This window comes from Myotis lucifugus, unplaced genomic scaffold (assembly GCF_000147115.1).
Source record: "Myotis lucifugus unplaced genomic scaffold, Myoluc2.0 scaffold_415, whole genome shotgun sequence".
In the NCBI taxonomy this organism is placed as follows: Eukaryota; Metazoa; Chordata; class Mammalia; order Chiroptera; family Vespertilionidae; genus Myotis; species Myotis lucifugus.
Genome location: NW_005871463.1, coordinates 521,641 through 542,590, shown reverse-complemented (window position 1 = coordinate 542,590; position 20,950 = coordinate 521,641). Strand labels below are relative to the sequence as shown.

Here is a 20,950-nt window from a genome sequence, read left to right as displayed (position 1 = left end):
TGGGGGAAAAGGAGACATATGTAAAAGTTTAGACAAAAAAAAAAAATTCCTGTGTTGGTTAAAAAAAAAGGAAACGAACAAACAAACAAAGCATGTTGCCTTCATCTCAGAGGCCCAGCTGCCTCAGGGGACTTCTTGTGGGAACTGAACCAGGTAAATATCTGAGGCGCTTAGCACCTGGGTCACGGGGACGAACAACAATCCCTCGCAGTTATGATGATGGATGTAGACAGTGCACACGTCCCAAGGCATTCCCCTGACGCGATGACCTAACCCTTGTGGACGAAAAAGGGGCACATACTAAACCGAACAAGCTCAGGGCGGCCTTCCTGGCGACCTCACAAGCTCAGAAACTAAAAGTAACCCTATAGGATAGCCTGAAATTACAACTTTCTAACTAGCCCACACATCCTCTCGTTATTGTTATTGTTGCCTGTGTCAGCGGTTCTCAACCTGGGGGTCGCGACCCCTATGCATATCAGATATTTACATTACGATTCATCACAGTAGCAACATTACAGTTACGAAGTAGCAACGAAAATAATTTTATGGTTGGGGGTCACCACAACATGAGGAACTGTATGAAAGGGTCGCGGCATTAGGAAGGTTGAGAACCACCGCTAAACTATCCTGTGCCCAACAATGTAAAGGAAATGTGTCTATTCTTTCTACTTTTTATTCAATCCCAGAGGTTTCCCTGCTCTGCCTTCTCCTGCCGCCCTGCCTCGCTAGTCTTTCCTTTTGATTTTGACGTATAAAACAAGTGGTAAAACTGCCATTTTGGGAGCATTTTCTCACTCCGTTGAGATTTTGCTTCTTGGCAACTGTCTCAGTTTGGCTCAAATAAACTAATAAAAATTCTCTATAGGTTTGAACGTTTCTTACGTTGACAACCCCAGAAGTGGGAGTAGAAGACTCTTACAGCTGTTGTGCACAGCTGGTTTCCGGGGAGGGAATCCTTGTTTTAGCCCCAAAGTACCTGACTTCTATCACTTCATGTCTTACCTTATATTATTGGGCATCCACTTTGTGCCAGACACCGTGGATTCAATGACACCCCCCCCCCCACCAATCCTAGGTGGCACTTTCTCAGTATCTTGGGGGGCTTACTGTGCCCACAGAGACACCGAAACCCTCCTCCCTTCTTACTCCTGGCTTTGCTTTTTATTTTTGAAGGAGGAAAAAAAATCAGGATTTAAAGTCGCGACTATTGTGCTAGATATGCAAAAAGAAAAAAGCCAGAAGGGAATACACAAAAATAGTTTTTGGGGACTGGCCTTGCAGTGAGCTCCCCCGACCCTGCCCTATTCTCCTCTCCTTGGGTCTGAAATGCTGTTACACTGTGTGTACAACTTTAAACGGAGCGGCAAAGGCCAAGGGGGCGGGCCGCAGGCGAAGCAATTCAAGGACCTGTTGTAGAGACGGCCCCCGCGCCACCCCGGCCTCGCCCCGCCCCGCCCCGCAGCCCCCGGGCCCCGCCTTTTCCGACAAGCTTCAGTTCACGCCCCCTCTCTCCGGGCAGCTTCAGGCCCCGCCCCTGCTCAGACCTGCGCGCTCAGCCTCAACGCAGAGAACCAATCACCTTCCGTTTCCACGTTCAGTCCCTTTTCGGCGTCTGCCCTCAGCCAAAATGGCGGCACCTCGGAAGTTGCCGAAGCGCCAGCAGTTGCCGAAGCAGGTCCGGAAGCTGCCGAGCGAGTCCGGAAGTTACCGAAAGAGAGCAGCGGGTAAGGAGGATGGCGGATGTCATCGCAAGACTCCGGGAGGACGGGATCCAAAAGCGTGTGATACAGGAGGGCCGAGGAGAACTCCCTGACTTTAAGGATGGAACCAAGGTTCGTGTCTTACCCCGTCCCCTTAACCCCTCTGGGCGGCGCGCATGCGAGGCGGGAGGAGGCCTTAGGCGAGAGGTTGCGCATGCCTATAGAACAGCGGCCGGTGACCCTCCCTCCCGCTCACATGCAGAACTCGACGCTGATTGGTCTGAATTTAAGTCGGGGATGAATTTGGATGCGTCTGCCCCGCCCCCTGGCTTGGCTGGGTGGCTGTACTGGCCCGGGAGGCGGACTGGCAGGTTGGGGGAGTTTGACCTAAGTGCTTGCTTCTTGGACCCAGCGCTGGAGAAGAACCTGAGCTGGATACCTGGATCTGGGAGGGACCCTGGACTGGGGAGGGGCCCCCCGGGGCCTCTGGGTTGCAAGGCTTCAGATCTTTTATAGATGAAGGGTGTTCTTAAAACATTTACCATAGACCAGCACCCATTGTTCAGATGGGAAAACTGAGGTTCCAGAGAACAGGCCCAGAGGTCAGGTCTGCCAGATCAGAACCCTTTGGCAGCTTTCTGATTGGTCTACCTTGCATTGTTTGGGCAGATAAAGGCTGGGAAGTAGAGCCTCCTACCTTCCTCCTCTGTACAATAAGGCCTCTCCTGCCTCCCCCCCCGCCCCCCCAAACAACCTTTCCCAGATGCCACTTGTCTGTAAAGTATGGAACTTCCCTGTGCCCAGCAGAGCGGTCATGCAGGACAGGTATATTGAGGGAAGGGCAAATCCTAGTCTGGCCCCGTGTGAGTGCTCTGAGAACAGAGGGGACTGCATAGCTCTAGTGATGATTTATATTAAGTGGGATCCTTGCCCAGATTAGAGAAGGAGTGTGGGTGTGGCTGCATGTCCCCATGGAGTTGGTGGCCTTGAAGAAGGTCCTGGCAAGGGAGCTTTTGGATGGAACAGACACCAGGAGAGACCATTGTAAAGATAGTAAAGATCTGTGAACAATGACACTGAAAGAACAGGGACCGGAGATAGTAAATGACCAATCATCAGCATTGGTTTATGCTCACTCTATAAGCACCTTGCTAAATGCTTTGACAAGTTTATTTCATTTCCACAATGTGGGATAAGTACTATTGTTGACTTCATTTTACTGATGTGGAAACGGAGCTCAGAGAAGCAGCATGGCGCGGGGAAGAGTGTGGGCTCCTCGAACCACAGCCTGTTGAGGGTTGGGTCTTCAGACCTCTTCTCTCTGCCCTCACCCCCACATGACTTCATCCAGGCTCATCTCTTAAAACAAATGCTCCGTGCCTGGACTACCCCCAAATGTGTATCTCTAGCCTTTACCTCTCCCTTAAACTTGATATCTAGCTCCCTACTCACCATCTCCACCTGGATATCTGGTTGGCAACTCAGAGACTTAACCCGCTCCACCCATCCCTTCCCCATCTTGGTTAAGGGCACCTCTAGCCTTCCGGTTGCTCAGGCCAAAAACCATCCATGGCTCCTCTTGTTCTCTCTCATCCTACAGCAAAACCTCAAAATACACCCAGGGTCTTACCACTTCTCCCATCACCCCTCTGGTCCAGGCCGCCAGGGTCTCCCCCCGGGTTATTGCAGTCACCTCCTAACTCGCCCTCCTGCTTCTGCCCTCGCCCCTCTACAACCTGCTCTCATCTCAGCAGCAGCAGGACACACATCACATCACATCACATCCCTCCTCTGCTTGGATCCACCGAGTGGCTTCCGTCTCAGAGTGAAAAACAATGTCCTCACCACACACAGCCTACAGGCCCTGGGGGGTCTACCCCGCTGACCCCGTGACTCCATGGTACACCCCTCCCCTGCAATCACTCTGCTTCTGCCACAGTGACCCTCCTGCTTCTTGAACTTACCATATGCGTCCCTCTGCGAGGCTTTTATGCTGCTATTCTTTTGGCCTAGAAAGTTAACATCGCCTTGCTACCCCAGCATCTACCTGGCTTGCTTCTCCCTACTCCCTTCAGATCTCTGCTGAAAGGTTGCCTTCCCCATCCCATACAAACTCCCCCGGCCTTACCTGCTGCTGTTTGTTTGCTGATCCATAGCACTACCTCCACCTTACACAGCACAGTGTTTGTTTGAGGCCCTTCTCTTTCCTATAGACAGTCCACGTGAGCTGCATGGGGGTAGGGACTTGTTTTGTTCTCTGCTGTGTCTGGCACAGAACTCAGGTACATAGTAAGTGCCCGTAACTATTTGTTGGAAGAATAACTGGAGCCAGGCTGCTGGGCTCCCATCCCAGGCTATCCACCCACTAGCCATGGGACTTGAGCCCCTTACTGCCCTCTCTTTGACTCACTTTCCTCACTTGGGTGGGGGGTAAAGGTCAGGTGGTGACCCCTGGGCAAGCCCTGTCCCTTATGCGATCTGCAGGCTGGGAGCCGGCTTTGTTCTTGGGGCTGGGTCAGGGTTTATGCCCTTGCCTGATCCCTCATTGGCCTGCAGGCCACATTCCACTACCGGACTCTGCACAGCGATGAGGAGGGCACTGTGCTGGATGACAGCCGTGTGCGTGGCAAGCCCATGGAGCTCATCATTGGCAAGAAGTTCAAGTTGCCCGTGTGGGAGACCATCGTGAGCACCATGCGTGAGGGGGAGATTGCCCAGTTCCACTGCGACGTCAAGGTGCCTGGAGTCTTACATCTGCCTGCAGTGCCTGCATGTCTGTCCAGCCATCCCTATTCCCCATGCCAGGGCCTCTACCCTGGCTAGGTCACCACCAACTCCCCCCGGGCATTGCAATACCAGGAGGACACTGCCTTCTCCTCTCCGTTATCGAGACCGTAGCCAGGATACTGGTTCTCAAATGCAAAGGACCCACTCAGTTCCTTGCTTCAGGCCTCTCTGGTTCCTGGTGCTCACTTGGCCCTGTAGGGTCTGGCCCCTGCCAGTCCCCCCTCCCTACCCCCTCCCTTCCTTTCCTTTCCATCTTCTTTGTGGCCAAAAGTCTCCCTCCTACCTCACAGTAAATTCCTGGGTCACCACTCCCAGAGGTAAGCATTCCTCTGGGCCTATACCGACAAGGGAGATGGGTTGACAGTGGGGGTGATTGGCTTGGTTTGGTGCCCAGGAAGCCCTCCCTGACTGCTGGTAGTTGGCTTGAACCCCTCCTTTGGGTCCCCCAACCCAACTTGCCTTGGATGGCCAGGATCTGGTCCTCTGCCTGGGTCTCAGGTACTCCAGGGCAGGGGTAGGGCTTGTTTTCCTCCCGTTTCAAAATGCCCAGCGTGGCCCTGGCCGGTGTGCCTGTTGGTTGGGCGTCGTCTAGCACACCGGTTTGATTCCTGGTCAGGGCACATGCCCGGTTTGAGGGCTTGATTCTTGGTGGGCAGCATGTAGGAGGCAGACAATCGATGTTTCTCTCTCTCCCCCTCTCCTTCCCCTCTCTCTCTCTCTTAAAAAAAAAAAATGCCCAGCATGGTCCAGCCCAGGCCCAAGACTCAGGAGTGTCTATTGGCTGGATGAGACTGCAGGGCCGGTGAGAAGAGCTGGTTAGACTGGAGTGGGGTAGTATATATATTTGATTTGATTTCAGAAAGAGAGGGAGAGGCAGAGACAGATAGAAACATCAATGATGAGAGAGAATCATCGATCGGCTGCCTTTTACATGCCCCCGGCATGCTCCCTGAGTTGGAACCAAACTGTGACTTCCCAGTTCATAGGTCCAAGCTCAACCCCTGAGCCACTCTGGCCAGGCACGGGGTGGGATCTTCTTATTCCCACCATCCCAGCAGCTGTTCCTAGTGAAAGGTGAAAGGTGAAAACTGGGTGCCCTACGGCTAAGGGTCTCCCCTGTGGGTTGTGAAGTTGCTGCCCTGAACTCAGCTCTGAGATAGGCTCTGAATGGGGGAGGGGGAGGGCAGGAGAAAAAGCAAAGGGACCCCAATAATGGACTCCCAGGAGGAGGGAGGCCGGAGTCCCCACGGGAAAGCCCGCCTACGTTTTAGCAGAGTGTGGCTGAACCAGTTGTGGCCCCTCCCTGGGCCTCAGTGTCCTTTCTCAGGTGGTGATGGGCAGGGGGCTGGGCGCCTTGGGCCACACTGACAGAGCCCCTGCTGCCCACCCGTCCTGCAGCATGTGGTCCTGTATCCACTGGTGGCCAAGAGCTTGCGCAACATCGCGGCCGGCAGGGACCCCCTGGAGGGCCAGCGGCACTGCTGCGGCATCGCCCAGATGCATGAGCACAGCTCCCTGGGCCATGCCGACCTGGACGCCCTGCAGCAGAACCCCCAGCCTCTCGTCTTCGACATCGAGATGCTTAAGGTGAGCGGCCGCCAAGGCTCAGGCGCCACTGCCCAGCCTCGGAGTGGGCTCCGGCCCTGCCTGCCCGCCCAGGGCTCGTAGGCTCCGTGGATAGGCTGGGGTTAAGGCAGGGCAGGTACCAGAACACCTTGTGGACCCCTGGCTGTCCCCATGGGGCTCCCTCTCGGGGCCCCTCCTTCCCCTTCAGTCTCTGTGAGGGCAGGGATCTTCACCGTCTCATTCACTGTTCTGTCTCTAGAAGCTGGCACAGCGCTGAGCACATAGGAGATGCTACATAAATGTCTGTTGGGTGGTCAGTGAAGGAACTAGCGATTGTGGTCTTGGTATCCATTGTCTGGAGGCCGAGCAGCTGTGGTGCCCTGGGGCTCCCCTTGACTTGGCCCACACTCCGGCAGGTGGAGGGCCCTGGCACATACCAGCAGGACCCGTGGGCAATGACGGATGAGGAGAAGGCAAAGGCGGTGCCGGTCATCCACCAGGAGGGCAACCGCTTGTACCGCGAGGGTCACGTGAAGGAGGCCGCTGCCAAGTACTACGACGCCATCGCCTGCCTCAAGAACCTGCAGATGAAGGTGCTGCCCTGAGGCTGCGGCAGGTGGGTGGGGGTCTGAGGTGGAGCCGGGGCCCAGGTCTCAGCATCCGTGTCCCTCTCCCTGCCCCCACGCCCCCAGGAACAGCCTGGGTCCCCGGACTGGATCGAGCTGGATCAGCAAATCACGCCGCTGCTGCTCAACTACTGTCAGTGCAAGCTGGTGGCCCAAGAGTACTATGAAGTGCTGGACCACTGCTCCTCCATCCTCAACAAGTATGATGGTGAGCAGTGGGCACTGGGCTGCTGGGTGGGCAGGGGTCAGACGAGCGGCCTCCTCCTCCCAAGCACCACTGGGCACTGGGGTGCAAAGACTGAGCCTTTGCCATCACCCCTATCCTGAACTCCCCGACTCCGTCAGCTTTCCCCCCGAGGCAGGGCCGTGGGCCTCATTGTGCCAATGAGGATGAGTGGGGAATGGGAGGCTGTCCCATGATGGGCCCCATGGTGCAGAAGGCATCCTGGGCAGCTAGCTGGTCCCCCTCATGCCTTGCATGCCTGCTGCCTGCTGCCACCCCCTGCAGACAACGTTAAGGCCTACTTCAAGCGGGGCAAGGCGCACGCCGCCGTGTGGAATGCCCAGGAGGCCCAGGCTGACTTTGCCAAGGTCCTGGAGCTGGACCCCGCCCTGGCACCCATTGTGAGCAAGGAGCTTCGGGCCCTGGAGGCGCGGATCCGGCAGAAGGACGAAGAGGACAAGGCCCGCTTCCGGGGTATCTTCTCCCACTGACAGGGCCCCGCTCGCCCTGCCCAGCTCACTGTTGCCACTGCCAGCCCACCTGCCCCACGATATCATGCTTCTCTGTACATAAAAGCCTTATTTATCTCTCTCTGGGCCGCCGCGCTCACTCACTGGGACAGGTGGGAGCCATCGCCCCACATTTTCTGGTACTTGGATGGTATTGGGGGACAAAGAATCAGGGTTCTAATCCCAGCACCCGATTCACCAGCTCTGAGATCTCTCTGGGCCTCAGTGTCCTGACAGAAAAGAGGATGATCTTAGATCTGCCACAAAGGAAGCATTTCTTGCTGCCAGAGCTGGGGTGCCCGGCGCCTTCAGTCTTAAGGGGGAGACGGTTTGTGCTTGAGTGAGATGGTCTCCCTGCCCCTCCGGCCTCTGAGCCAATGGTCCCCTGGTCGCAGCTTCTGGAGGCAGAGGTTTCGGTGAGAAGCCAAGTCTGGGCTGAGAGTGGCCCTATGAACGGAAGGGCTGGCCCAGGTGGGGAGGGCCAGGTGGGCTGACTAGAAAAGGCCTTGCTTGGGTAGAGCTGAAGACAGAGCCTTCCGTGAGGCCTTCGGGGTCCAGGAAGGGCCCTGTCTCTGACTGCTGTGTGGTTCTGGATTCATCCTGGCCCCTCTGCCCAGCAGTGTCCCCATCGAACTGGAAACTGTGGGCTTGGCTCCCCTGAGACCAGGCAAGTGGGCCATCGGGTGGGATGTAGGTGGTGTTTATTGTCATGGGTTTACACACTGAAAAGCCTCTGGGTCTTGCCGCTCCCTCCCTCCCTCGGCCCCTGGTCTGGGTCCTCCCACACGACAGGGAAGTAACACTGAGGAGCAGGCAGAGATGCGGGCTGTGGAGTTGGGAGGCCAGGGCCAGCGGTCTGCGCCCCCAGCCTCCCACACCTGGTCAGTTGGGCCCCTGAATGTGAATAAATAACCCAGGTCCAGCCACAGTTTAGGCCTCACCGCAGTCCAACTTGAGGCTGATGCTTCGGCCCTTGCCCCGGGTCAGGGTGGTGGGTGGTGTCCCTGGGCCCTCGCGCTCCGCCTGGCTGGGACCCCTGGAGCGGAGCAGCTGGCTCTGTTTGCGGAGGAAGTCCACAGGGGCGGCCCCGCCGTAGCTGCTCTTGGCCAGGGTGGCCCTCGAGGGTCCCGAGGGGGCGTGCGGGTGGGAGCCGGCCTCCAGTTGGCCCAGGTGGGCCACATAGCCGTCCGACAGGAACTGTGGGCAGAGGTGGGCAGGGTGAGGGGGGTGGTCTCAGGCCCACACCGCCCTCCGTCCTCTCCAGGCTCCTGGTCTGTGCCGGCCGCATTCTAGGCCCGGCAGAGCCTGACCCGAGTCTTCGCTCAGCAGATAGGAACCGCAGGCTGGGAGCAGGCACCTGGCCTTCCTCCCAGCTCTGCCCTTCTCTAGACTCAGCTTCCTCATCTATAAAGGGCGATTCTTTGTGGGGGGTGAATAATAGCAGCTGACATTTAGCAAGCACGTTTTTTGTGCCCAGCCCTGTGCATGTTGATGTGCAGTAAATCACATGATCTTCATGATAGCTGTCAAGGTCAGGGCCATTTTATCATTTCCATTTTACAGACAGGAATTGGGGCTTAGAAAGGTCCAGGCTGGAGGGTATCATGCTGAGTCAAATAAGTCAGAGAAAGACAAGTATCACATGATCTCACTCATATGTGGAATCTAAGTAACAAAATAAACTGATGAGCGGAGTGGATCCAGAGACATGGAAGCATGGAACAGAGTGGGGAATCTCAGAGGGAAGGGGAGAGAGGGTGGGTGGGTGGGAGGTAATCAACCAAAGACCTTGTATGCATATATGCATAACCCATGGACACAGACAATAGGGTGGTGAAGGCCTGGGGTGGGGGGCAGGGGTGAGCTGGAGGGAGTTAGTGGACATATGTAATATTTTCAACAATAAAGAATTATGTAATAAATAAATAAAATGACAAAAAAGAGAGAAAGGTCCAGGCCCATGCCCAGGGCCGTGCGACATGGAGTCAGCACTCCAGCCCGAGTTCCCAATACTGGTCTGCCCAGCAGCTCCACGTTGCTCACCACCCCTGTCCTAGGAGGAGCCAGGTCCCCTGAGGCCAGCCACCCTCCCCATAGCCGCCCCTCAGGCCCTTAGCACCGGTGGACCTGTGACCGGAACCCAGGCTCCCAGTCCCCACCCTCACTTGGCCCTTACCTGGCACTGTGCTTGCAGCTTCCGCACAGCGCGGCCCACGATGTAGGTCTGGCTGGGGGGCAGGCCCAGTGCCGCGTATACGGCCACATCTTTGGGGGATCCATAGCCAGCCACGATGTTCAGCTCCACCTGTGGTGGGTGAGGCCAGTCAGCCGCCCCTGGGACAGGGCATGAGGCTGGGAGTGGGGTCTGCTGGGCTTCCTGGGTCAGATATTTTAGGGAGCCAAGCTAGTTGGATAGAGGTGGGGCATAGAGTCCTACGTCACCAGGCACCGGGGGCACCCGGGGAGGCACCCTAGTTGGCCCTAAGGTTAGGGGCCCCTTGGAACATGAGAGGGCAGGACCATAGGACAGTTAAGGTCCCAGAGATGAGCTGAGGGCAGAGGACATGGGCTGAGGGCAGAGGCGGGTCCCTTCCCATCGCCGCACCTCCTGCACCAGGCTCTGCAGAAACATCGCTTTCTGGCGCAGCGGGTCATGGGTGAGGCCATCGCAGAAGGAGACGACGCCGTGGGGGAAGTTGTGCTGTGACAGCCAGGCCACCACACGGTGCTTCTGCATATCAGGCCGGCCCGTCACGTACACAATCAGGTAGCCCGCGTCCTGCCAGTGCCTGCGGGGTGGGGTGGCAGTGAGCTCCAGGTGCCAGGGTGGGGGTCGGTCTCCAGGGTGAGTCTGGGGGCGCTCCTACCTGACCACGTCCACAGCGCCGGCGCGCACCTTGGGGTCACTGCCCATGATGGAGACGCTGGCAGTGAAGGAGCCGTCTATGCTGAAGACCACGGCCTCGGTGCCGCGGGCCACCACTGTCAGGCAGCACTCGGCATAGGTGTGGTCGCCCCTGTGGTCCACAGGTGGGGTGAGCAGGTGGCGGCGAGGGGCAGCGGAGCCCCACCCTGCAGGGGAGTGGCCTGCCCCGCGCTCACCTGACCATCATTCGTACTGGGTAGACGCCAATGCCCAGCGCACGCTCAGGGGGCACCGGGAAAGTGAGGCGGCCAGAGCTGTTGGTGACCTCCGTGCCAAAGTGGATCCACTTGCCGGACAGTGGCTGTGTCATGACGTAGACGTCCACCTGGCGGTGAGAGGGGGTGAGCGTCCATGGGGGGGAGACCCTGGGCGCCACATGACTTTGAATGGAGGAGGGCACAGGTGGGCTTGTCATTAGGGGCGGATGGGGCCTCGGGGAGCCGCGTGTGTGTGTGTGTGTGTGTGTGTGTGTGTGTGTGTGTGACAATAAAGACACAGGAGGCGGGACGGGAGCACCCACGTGGGGGTGTGGTCGGCTGATGGGGGGGGCCCAAGGCCGCTGTGTCCTGACCTTCTCTCCAGTGAGCGTGACCACATCCAAGGGCCCGTACATGAAGCGCCCGTTCAGCACCTGGGGGCGGCCCTCGCACACCACTGTGTCGTTCGCTCGGTGGTTGGAAGTGACGTTCTGTTGGGAGGAGAGGACATGAGCCGGCAGCCAGATGTTGGGGATGCAGAGGAAGCAGACGAGAGAGACAGGCACCCAGACAGGGAGGCAGGGCAGGGGCTGGGAGGAGGCCCGGAGGTCAGGAGTGCCTGTGTGAGTGGACTGTGACATGATCAGATGCAGAGGATGACCTGGGCGGGTAAGTGCCCATCAGAGACCTAACTTGCAGGGGGAAGGGGAAGAGAACCTGGTTCCCAGGGGCGGGGCCAAGATATGATTAGGTGAGGCCAGGCCTCTAGGGGCGCGGGCTGGACCGGAAGGCCGCGTGGGCAGGGATCCAGCAGCCAGGGGGGGGGCCTCGCTTCCGAGTGCACCTACTCGGATCTTGACTTGCGTGCGTTTGCGCTGCCACTTCTCCCTGGGAAAGGCCGGGCTGTAGATGGACGGCTCCTCGCACTCGGGCAGCTGTGGCTGCTCCTTCTCGATCACCTGCACAGGACCAGGCTAGGTCACCTGAACGGGGTTCGGGGGCTGCCCCTCCCCCAGCCCGCAGCCCCCCATTCTTGTCTGGTTCCCATCCCTCAGTCCACATCCCGGGGCCCACCTGGCGCAGGATGAAGGCTACCACGTCTGCGGACTCCCAGTAGCTGGCGTGGAAGAGGTGGGGCAGCGTGACGGTGGGGAAGGCCGTGAGCGCCTCGGGGCAGTAGAGTGAGTAGTCAATCCGCTTGGTCCCCCACCATCGCTCCAGGACTGCACAGCCACGGTGGGCAGTGAGTCAAGGTGGCCTCCCACCCTGTGCCCACCTGCCTGGCCTCTGGGTGCTCTTCCCTCCCTGCTTTCCTCCAAGCCTGGGTGCTGGAGGGGAGGGGGCAGACCGGATGCTGGGGTTGGGGCATCTGGCTGGCTGACTTACTCTTAACCACCTCACTGGTGGTGCTGGGGGCCGCCGGCTGGGCCTGTGGCTCGGTGCCTAACTCACTGCCCTTCCAGAAGGCACCGCTGGTAGAGGTGGGCGTTGAGGGCACCAACATCTCCAGCTCCTCCAGAAAGAGGCCCGAGTGGGTCTGCAGAGCGTCAGCTGGGGGAGGAGGGGCACCCTCAGCAGCAGGCGGGGCTCCAGGACAGCTCAGCGCCCACACCTCCACCATCTTTCCTGCCAGCTCTCCTGGCCAGGTCATGGCTGAGGCTGAACCGCTCCACATCTGCTTGCGGGCATTCTCTCCTCTCAGCTCACCCCACAGCCTGCTGCATTCTTGCCGGAATGCCTGTCACCACCATCCCAATGCAGGCCCGCTTGTCTCATGGGCCAAATGCATCCATGTACATGTGAGAACCTATGGACACACAGCACCCCTACACACACCGCAGGCCCTCCGCACCCACTGGTGGCTGCTCTCACACAGGCATGCCAGTGTCACTCCCCTCCTCTAGTCCAGTCACCACCCACGGGCACAGAATGTCAGAGGGTCTGCAGACTTCCCCAGGGGCTGAGGTAGGGCTCGTGAGAGGTTGCCAGTGACGTGGGAACTACCTCATGTCTCCTAGGGTGATGGGGGCCATCCTCATTCCTATTGGGGCCCTCCTCCTACTCCCCTTTATCTTGGAGGGGGGCATACCCAGCAGCAGGGACGTGCCATCTCCCAGGGGGAACTTCTGGTAGCGGGGTATGGCCAGTGGGGCGATGGCCTGGAACTTGGGGGCCAGCAGGGGCTCAAGACGGCAGGCGCAGGGGTCAGCCGCGTGGAAGAGGTTGTAGATCTGCTCACAGGCTGGGCGCATCTGGGCCACTGGAATCCAGGAGACAGAGTGGGAGGAGTTCACCTGGGCATTCTGGGAGGTAGGGGGGTGGGCAGCAGCACCCTGACATGCTGTGTGACCCTGAGCCAGCTCTTCCCAAACTACACTCCCTGGGAGGTCACCAGGGTCCTGCTTGGTGAGACAGTCTCTTGGCTAAGAATATGCCAGAGCCTTCGCTTTGCTGAGGTGGTTCAGGATGAAGTGGTTCCCATGCTTGTTGGACCTCTTCTCACACCCCGGGCATCTGCGGGCGTGAGTTCCTCCCGGTGCACTGTGGGAAACTTGGCCTGGGCAAGCCCCTTCTTTCTGGGCCACAGGTTCCCTTCTCTAGCCAGGATATTTCACTGGCGCAGTGCGGGGTGGCAGTAACGCCAGCGTCTCAGGTGAGATAGATGTGGAGGAGCCGGGGGAGGGCAGACGAAGGACGGGGCGCGGCCCCCACCCCACCCTTAGGGCTCACCCTCCAGGGCAGGCATCACGGTCTTCCGCAGAGCCAGCACCAGGCCCAGCGGGGAGCCGAAGAGGAAGAAGCCGGAGACCTTGAAGTCCAGGCGGGCAGCGCTGATGGAGCCCTCAGGTGCCTCCGAGGTGGCAGTGGGTGGACAGGAGGCTGTGCTTGCCCGCCGGGGCTCCCCCGAGGAGGAGGCAGCGGTGGGGGCCACCTGCAGGCTGTGGGGGAGGGCTGCTCAGTGCTGCTGCCTCAACAGCCCAGCACCAGCCCTGCTGGGGAGGGGGCAGGAAGGTCACCTGTTCTGGGAGCCCTCGGGTTCAGGATTGGCCATGTCGCTGGGGGTGCGCTGGGCGAGCAGGGCCGAGGGTTCTGGGCTGCTCCGGCCCAGCCCCTCCATTCCATCTGCCAGGGGGTCCTTTACTGGGCCGATTTCCGGGGAGAGCAGCTCATTGTTCTAGAAGGAACAGGGGACCGAAAATCCTTAGGAACGAGACGATGTGGTTTCTACTTATTTGGAAGTGAGGAGAGAGGCTTAGATGCTGGGCAGGGAGTCAAAGCAAGTGGGTGGGCAGAGCCTTGGAGGGGACAGAGCGAGGCAGCAGAGGACACGACGCAGGGCACAGAGGTCATGTTAAGGGGGCAGAGCCCGAGAGATGGAGGGACGCCGCCCTCCTGAGGAGCAGGGTACCCCACACTGACCATGCTCCCTCGGCGGCTGCTGCCCCGGCTCCCCGTGCCCGCGCAGGCGCTGTGACAGAGGGCATCAAAGCCCAGGATCCCGCCTACGGCGTCTCCGATCAGCACCACCTGGATGAGAGGGTGGCACCATCAGGGGGGGCCTGACCGGCGATGGCGGGACCCCCCAGCAAGCTCCCCGGAACGTCCCAGCTCCTGACCTGCCCGCAGAAGCCAGCGCCCTCAGCAGAGCTCAGGAAGGCGGCATAGGCCTGGTTGGTTCGGGCGATGACAGTGGCCACAGCGCTCTGGTATCGGGAGGATGAAGTGGCCAACAGCGGCAGGGCGGCCAGCGGAATGTGGTCCTGAGAGCGGGACAGGCTGTCGCCATCGTGGCTGTAGGGACTCAGGCTGGAGGAAGAGGAGGTGTGGTGGGTGGCTGGGGGTCTGCAGCCCCTTCACTGCCCCCTCCGAGTCCCCTGGGCCTGCTGGCAGGTGCTAGCGCTGGGGGGCCTTTGTGGGCGGCGTCAGCACCCCAGAAGCCTCTGGGATGAAGCCACTGACTAGAAACTGAAGCGCAGCTCTGAGGCTGACCAGCCAAGGTGTCTGGCTTCCCGGCTCCCTCCCCCTCCCCCCATGGGGTCTTCTCGGTCCCTGGAACCCCCAGGTGGATCTCTGCAGCTTGGGGACCCTGTATCCCCCCCCCGCCCTCCCACCCCTGACCAGTACTTGGAGACAAGGGCATAGGCAGCAGCACAGATGGGTGGGCAGGGCACCAGGCGCAGGGCCACGTGGCCCAGGGCCTCCGGGAAGTGGATGCGGGTGATGGCCTCGAAGGCCAGGTTCAGCGTCTGCACGTCCGCCTGCTTGGAGTTGGCATCTCCAGGGCCGGAGTCCAGGATGCTGCCGCTGTGCAGGATGAGGAAGAGGGCGTGGACCGCACATGCCTCGGGCCCCAGCTCCCCAGCTCCGTCTAGGCCCTACGGGGCACAGCGGGTACCGGGGGTGTCAGACAGTGGCCTGGCAGGGGGGTGGGCAGCACTGAGACACAGGTGGCTGGTCATAATTACCTCGGAGTCCCTGGGTGCTCGGGCCCTGTCCCTCATATCTTTGGCAGCCTCGGCTCCGGGGTCTATAGGACAGGGGACAGCCGGTGAAAGAGACCGAGGGGCCTGTGGGGGTCCCTTCATCTGACACGTTAGAGCCTCCTGCTCTTCTGTCCGCCTGAGTGGCACGCCCAGCCCCCACCTTCCTCTGACCTCTCCCTCGACTGTCCCAGGTCATTTCACATTTCTGTGCCGCTCCTCTGCCCCCAGGGATGCCTCTTCCCACAATGCCTGTTTGCTTGGAAAATTCCTTCTAACTCTGCCCTGTCCAAGATGGTAGCCACTATCCAGCTGTGCCCATTTACATCGAAGTGAATTAAAATACAGCTCAGCCTTTGGCTCCTCGGTCACATTTCAAGTGCTTGATAACCACGTGTGCTAGTGGCTAGAACCTGTCCATCAGCACAGAAAGTTCTGCTGGACAGAGCAGGTCCCATCCTTCAGAATCCAGCTGAGACCCCAGCTCCCATGTGAAATCCTGCCTCCAAATGAATTGCTCTATTCTTTGTGCTATGTCTGAACCTGGAGTACAGTCCAGCCATCCCTCCGTCCACCCATTACCCCCTCGCTATCCATCTGAGTATTTAATGAGCACCCTCTCTGGACTGACATTCATTTTCGGGCCCCGCTAAATTAGGACCGACTTGTCTTTCGAGTCCCCACTGCACGTGGGGTGCCGGCAGCCCGATCCGGGACCTGTACCTGGCGCCCCCTCGGCCTCTGTCGGGGAGGCGAAGGCGTCGATGAAGTCATTGGAGTTCCACTTGGTCATCTCCTTGGGGAAGACCTCATCGCTGTCCGAGAAGCCTTCTGAAGGGACAGGGGGTGGCAGACCTTGGTGTCATGGGTGGGAGACCTTTCTCAGGAACACACCCGCCGCCACCAGGGCCCACAATGCTGACCGTGGGCATCAAAGAACTCGTCTTCAGAGCTGTTCTCAGAGTCCCGGGCAATGTTCTGCATGCGCCACTCAGACAAGCTCTGAGGAGACACACCCCCTGCAGGACCACATCAGCATCAGCCTGGGCATCAGCCTGGGCATCAGCCTGACGGTTGCTCCCTCCCATCCCTGTGCTGCAGCCTCACCTCCATGCTGGGACGAGTAGGAGGAACGAGAAGATGAGGACCACTGCTTGCCGAAGCTGGCATCAGGTGAGGCGTCGGGGCCCAGGGGGACCTCAGGCCCATCGGGGGTACCCGCATGGCTGGCCCCGCCCTGGGCCTCAGCGCATGGCTTCCCAGAGGGCTGGGCCTCAGGCCCCTCACTGTCCATGTTGCACTTGGCCATGCGCTGAGCTAGCATGCGGGCTGTCTCCTCCTCCAGTGCCCGGATGTCGGCCATGCTCAGATCTGTCCACTCGTCCTGCCAGCACCAGGCCTGGCGGTGGGCGCGCAGCATCACCCGACGAAGACCTGTAGGTGCCCGGGCATCAGAACAATGCCCTCCCCACTCCAAGTCCCCTGCCACGGCGTCCACATGCTTGGCCTTCAAGGCCGGTTAAAGGCTCCCCTGGGCACAGCACCTCCCCAGAGCCAGAGTAGGGCAGGGCGAGTGCTACCCTGGGGATGGGAGTGGAAACTGGGACATTTGCCCTCCTGCCCCACCTCCTTCCTTGCCCACTACCTCTTCCATCCCTCTGGACACCCCAACTCTGAGCACTGGCCGCACCACCACACCACAGGAAGCTGGAACCAATGCTTGTTTCGCTTTTTCATCTGGCTTTCCACTGACTTGTTCAGAGGAGTGAACAATTAAGGCATTAACAGCCTAATGAAATTGTTGATAGTTAATGAAGGTGTTAATAGTTAATGGAAGTGTTGGCACTTAAAGAAGGCTGTAGGGAAAGATGATACTCAATCTGGGATATTTTCATCTTAAGCAGGGGGATAGAGTTTAAAACCTCAATATCTAGGAAATACAGCAATAATGGTCGAATTATAATAACAAACTTCTGGAAGGGAATATATCTGAATCTTAATAGTGGTTATATGTGAGTGATTTTATTTTCTTATTTGTGCCTTTGGTATTTTTCCAAATGTAAGACAAGGAGCCTGTATTACTCTCTGAGCTAAATTTCCTCATCTGTAAAATGGGAATAATAGTCCTTACCTTGAGGGGTGTTGTGTGTGTTAAAGGAGATCTTGCATGTTGTGACCAACATTAGCTTTTAACATCTGGCCCAATCTCCCCCCATTTACAGAAGGGAAAGTTCAGGTGCAGAGAGGGGAAGTGGCTCGATGGGGCTTCCATGAGAGCCTGTATGTGAACCCAGGCCCCTGGACACCCCCATCCAGGCCAGGGCTCCTTCTAACTGTGGTTGGCCCACCCTCAGACCTGGGAGGTGGGGCAGGGTTGAGCTGCAGGAGCTGTGGGGTTAGGTTTAGGGTGGAGTGAAACAGGGGCTCCTGGATATCATGGCCAGAGGATGGGTCTCTGGGAGCTGGGGGTGGGAGGAGCCCTGGGAATGACATCAGAGTCACAGTCTGAGCCTGCACTTTAGCATGTTGCCAGTTGGGGTTGGCGACCCTCCTGAAGGTCCCTAAGTCTCACCTGATGCACAGAAGGGTTTCGAATCTTTGACCTGGAGACCATGTCGCCAGCTTCTTGCCCTCCTGACTCTTACTGTACCTTAAGGCTAGTCTGCCCCGACCCTGGCCAGGCTGTGCTGCTCCCCTCTGCCTCAGCGCTCACCACATCAAGTGGGAATGATGGCTTTACGCTCTGTGTCCCATGAGCATCCTGGCTCAGGCGCTGGGCTGGTGCCTGCTGGGTAAATGGAACCTCCCGCGGCGTGGTGCTCACCGACGTCGTGGATGAACTGCTCGATCTTGGCCTGCATGCCCCAGTACCGGAACTCGACCTTGCACAGCTTATAGGCGCACATGAGGGGCCCCGTCTGAGCCGCCTTGTGTGCCCAGTCATCAGCCAGCGGTCCTCGGCCGGTCTTCACGGAGCGGTACAGCCGGGGGTCCTCTTCTGCTTTGTACTCTCCTGGGGCCACTGCGTCCCGCACGATGTCTATGGTGTCTGAGGGGGTGCCAGCAGCACTGAGCACCGCCAGCCCCCTCCAGCCCCCGCCACCCCCCTCTGCCTCCGGATCGGGAGGACATCCTTTTGAAGACGGGAAGCCACGGCCCGAGAGAGCCTGGGAACTGTCAGAAGCTACCCATCGAGGCGTCAGATAGCCTGAGAGGGTCCCCAGCCCCCCGCCCCCCGCCACTGGCTTCAGGCCTCACCCAGGATGCGCTGTCTCCTCTCAGCCCCGCTCAGGTTAAAGACATTTGGTTGCTGCCCCCCATCAGGCAGATAATAGGTCTCTATTTCAATGGAGAATTTCTCCACAAAGGGGCAGGTGTACCTGGGCAGAGGTTAGGAGCAAGGGTCACTGCTGTGCCCACCAGGGCTCTTCCCCTTGTGGCCCCAGGCCTGTCCCGCCCACTCACCGGGTCCGGGTGTAGGGATAAGCGTTCCAGGATTCTTCCTCCACCTGCAGGGCGGCCTTGGGCAGCAGCGCCCGGAACCAGCCTGGGATGTGGGAGCCCACGTGGTACACCTTGTGTGTGTACTGCCCACTGCCACCGGGCCCATCTGTGTAGGGCCTGTTGGCCAGGATCTCCACGCCACTGCCCTCACCACTCGACTCCTCCCGGCTCTTTTTCTGCAGTCCAGGACAGAGCAGAACGTGGAGCTCAGCTCCAGCTCAGCTCCTGGGATCCCAGCTTTCCCTGGGCCCCTGGGGTGCTAGTCCTAGCCTTTCCAACGCCCTGTGACCCTACCCTGCCCCCTGCTGCTCCTGGGGTCAGGATCACAGCTGCTGTCCAGTCCCCCACGGGTTCTGCAACCCAATACTCATTCAGTCAGTCAAGTATCTATTGAGTGTCTGCTTCAGGCCAGGCCTTGTTTAGGGTTATATTAGTCAGGATATGTTGGACAGAATAAAGACCCCTGCCCTCGTGGAACTTACGTTCTAATGGAGGCAGACAGACACAGAAAAAGCAAATTATATGGTATGTTGGAGATAAAGTGCTATGGGGAAAAGAGAGCATAGATTAGGGTAAGGGGGGTTGAGATAAGGGTTGCATTTCCATAGATGGGCAGAGAAGGCCTCGGGAGAAACATCTGAACATGACTTCAAGGAGGGGTGGGAGGCGCGGAGTGGACGTGGGGTGGGAGGAAGTGTGCAAGGCAGAGGGGAGCCAGTGCAGGCTCCTGAGGCGGGAGCACGGTGCACATGCTCCAGGGGCAGCAAGGAGGCCGGGGTGGGTGGGCTGAAGAACTGAGGAGAGTAAAAGGGGCCCTACCACTCTGAGGACCTGACCCTGGACCCCTCCCTCTGTGGACCCCACAACCAGCCCCTGCCACACCCCTCCGAGTCGGAGAGCACTCAGATCCTGCCCTTTTATAGCTCTGGAGCCCAAACTTGGCCCACGCCACCTCGAGGCTGGATCCTGGCCCTCTTGCCCCTGAAGACTGATCCTGAAACACGTCTGGAACAGGCCTCCCTGAGGGCCTGGGCCAACCCTCTCCCCTCTCTGCGAGCCTGCCTGGCCCATTTTTCTCACAGCCCAAGCCAGGCCCTACTCCCTTCCTCTTAGCCCAGACCTCCCTCGCTTATCCTCCGGGGTCCTCGACTGCCCCTGTGCTTCAGTTTTGGTGCCTCATCCCATCCCATCCTCACCCCCTCTCCCTGACCTGGGCTTTGCCAGGATCCTGCGGACTCTGGGGACCCCCTCCCACTCCCTGCCTCTCACTCTTGCCTCCCCATGTACTGCCTACCCCTACAGGATTACAGATTCTAAGGAGGATTAAAGGAGATCATACATGGGCCGGGCACTGGGGGGATGGGGAGCCAGGCTAGGCCCTTCTGCCTTTCCCCCCACAGCCCTTACGATCTCCCCCTGCAGCGGAAGGGGGACCTCTCTCTCCTCCTCTGGCTTCAGCCCTTTCCAGGCCCGGAGCAGGACTGGTGGGGCTGAGCCCCAGCCCCCTGTCCCAGGTGCGGCCTGCATGCTCCTGCATGAAGTAGGGCCCCCTTGGCCCCCCGCTTCCCATCGCTCTCACCAGGATCATGTAGAGCTGGGCCACCTGGTACTCGTCCAGGCTCATGGGCAGCAGAATGTGGTACTCCTTGATGAGCATCCTGGAAGCGCTCAGCGGGATGCGCGCGGCCTCCGCTCCGCCTGGCGCAGGGCACGGCGCGGCAGTCAGTGCGGGGCGGCGGCGCGCAGTCCCGAGCCCTGCGCGCAGGCCGAGGGGTTCGGGCCGCAGGACCCCATGCCCGGGCCCACCACCCGGGCGGCAGAAGCGAACCCAGCGCTGCCGCGGGGAGCCGGGAGCCGCAGCGAGGCTGAGCGCTGACCTCTTTTCGGCGTAGCCCCCGCCCCCCGCCAGCCCGTCTCCATGGCAACCGCGAGCTGACGCGCGCCCCCCGGAGCAGCGCGGGGCTGGCCACCCTCGCCTTTCCCGCCGCGTTCTAAGTCCCCTCGGAACAGCATCCCTCGGGGACCCGCCCACTGGAGCCCCCGCGCCCCTCCTCCCCGGCCTGCCTTCCACAGGCGGTCCCTCGGGCCGTCTCCTGCATCCCTTTCCTGGGGTCGGTGGGGTCTCGTGTTCCCCACTCCCTTCGTCCATTTAAAACCTTGTCCCCTGGGGTGTCTCTCCACGGAGCGTCCCCGTGCGCCCCTCCTCTTGGCATCTGCCAGTGTTCCCCACGCCCCACACCCGAACCTGCCTTCCAGGACCAGATAACTCACCCCTGCGCCCCCCAGACCTGCCTTCCCCACCATGGCCGGCAGCCCCGTCCTCGACTTCCCCCTGCCCAGCATCCTGCCCAAGGGTTGGCTCCTCTTCGGGCTGAGGCGAGAGGCTCCACCTGGTATCCCACAGGCTCCCGAGCCTGAGACCCCGCTC

General features: G+C 59.5%; 2 protein-coding genes across 2 annotated transcripts; one reads left to right on the top strand and one right to left on the bottom strand.

Moving 5' to 3' along the window:
* Window positions 1–1,611: 1,611 nt before the first annotated feature.
* On the top strand, window positions 1,612–7,500 carry AIP (aryl hydrocarbon receptor interacting protein). The gene is made up of 6 exons (XM_006102493.3): window positions 1,612–1,835; window positions 4,260–4,439; window positions 5,889–6,077; window positions 6,473–6,649; window positions 6,749–6,890; window positions 7,191–7,500. The coding sequence occupies exons 1-6, from the start codon at window positions 1,737–1,739 to the stop codon at window positions 7,394–7,396; spliced, it is 993 nt and encodes a 330-aa protein (XP_006102555.1). The 5' UTR covers window positions 1,612–1,736; the 3' UTR covers window positions 7,397–7,500.
* Window positions 7,501–8,097: 597 nt separating this feature from the next.
* PITPNM1 (phosphatidylinositol transfer protein membrane associated 1) lies at window positions 8,098–20,357 on the bottom strand. Its single transcript, XM_006102492.3, has 23 exons — window positions 20,102–20,357; window positions 18,484–18,698; window positions 18,277–18,398; window positions 17,843–18,067; window positions 16,126–16,452; window positions 15,942–16,037; window positions 15,742–15,849; window positions 15,004–15,065; window positions 14,663–14,913; window positions 14,155–14,344; window positions 13,958–14,065; window positions 13,555–13,712; window positions 13,268–13,476; window positions 12,627–12,797; window positions 11,924–12,088; window positions 11,612–11,760; window positions 11,386–11,496; window positions 10,912–11,028; window positions 10,517–10,665; window positions 10,282–10,431; window positions 10,020–10,203; window positions 9,591–9,719; window positions 8,098–8,611 (listed from the first exon to the last, which is right to left on the bottom strand). Exons 1-23 carry the CDS (start codon window positions 20,177–20,179, stop codon window positions 8,345–8,347), a joined length of 3,741 nt encoding a protein of 1,246 aa, XP_006102554.1. The 5' UTR covers window positions 20,180–20,357; the 3' UTR covers window positions 8,098–8,344.
* Between the last annotated feature and the right edge of the window lie 593 nt (window positions 20,358–20,950).

What these genes read in the sequence shown, in the direction of transcription:
- AIP (XM_006102493.3), top strand. Translation starts at nt 1,737, where the DNA reads ATGGCGGATGTCATCGCAAGACTCCGGGAGGACGGGATCCAAAAGCGT. An exon ending in ACTTTAAGGATGGAACCAAG is followed by an intron (nt 1,836 to 4,259) that starts GTTCGTGTCTTA and finishes ATTGGCCTGCAG; the next exon opens with GCCACATTCCACTACCGGAC. An exon ending in CATCCTCAACAAGTATGATG is followed by an intron (nt 6,891 to 7,190) that starts GTGAGCAGTGGG and finishes CACCCCCTGCAG; the next exon opens with ACAACGTTAAGGCCTACTTC.
- PITPNM1 (XM_006102492.3), bottom strand. Translation starts at nt 20,179, where the DNA reads ATGCTCATCAAGGAGTACCACATTCTGCTGCCCATGAGCCTGGACGAG. An exon ending in GCACGCAAGTCAAGATCCGA is followed by an intron (nt 11,029 to 11,385) that starts GTAGGTGCACTC and finishes TCCTCCCAACAG; the next exon opens with AACGTCACTTCCAACCACCG. An exon ending in AGCTGCAAGCACAGTGCCAG is followed by an intron (nt 8,612 to 9,590) that starts GTAAGGGCCAAG and finishes CTCTGCCCACAG; the next exon opens with TTCCTGTCGGACGGCTATGT.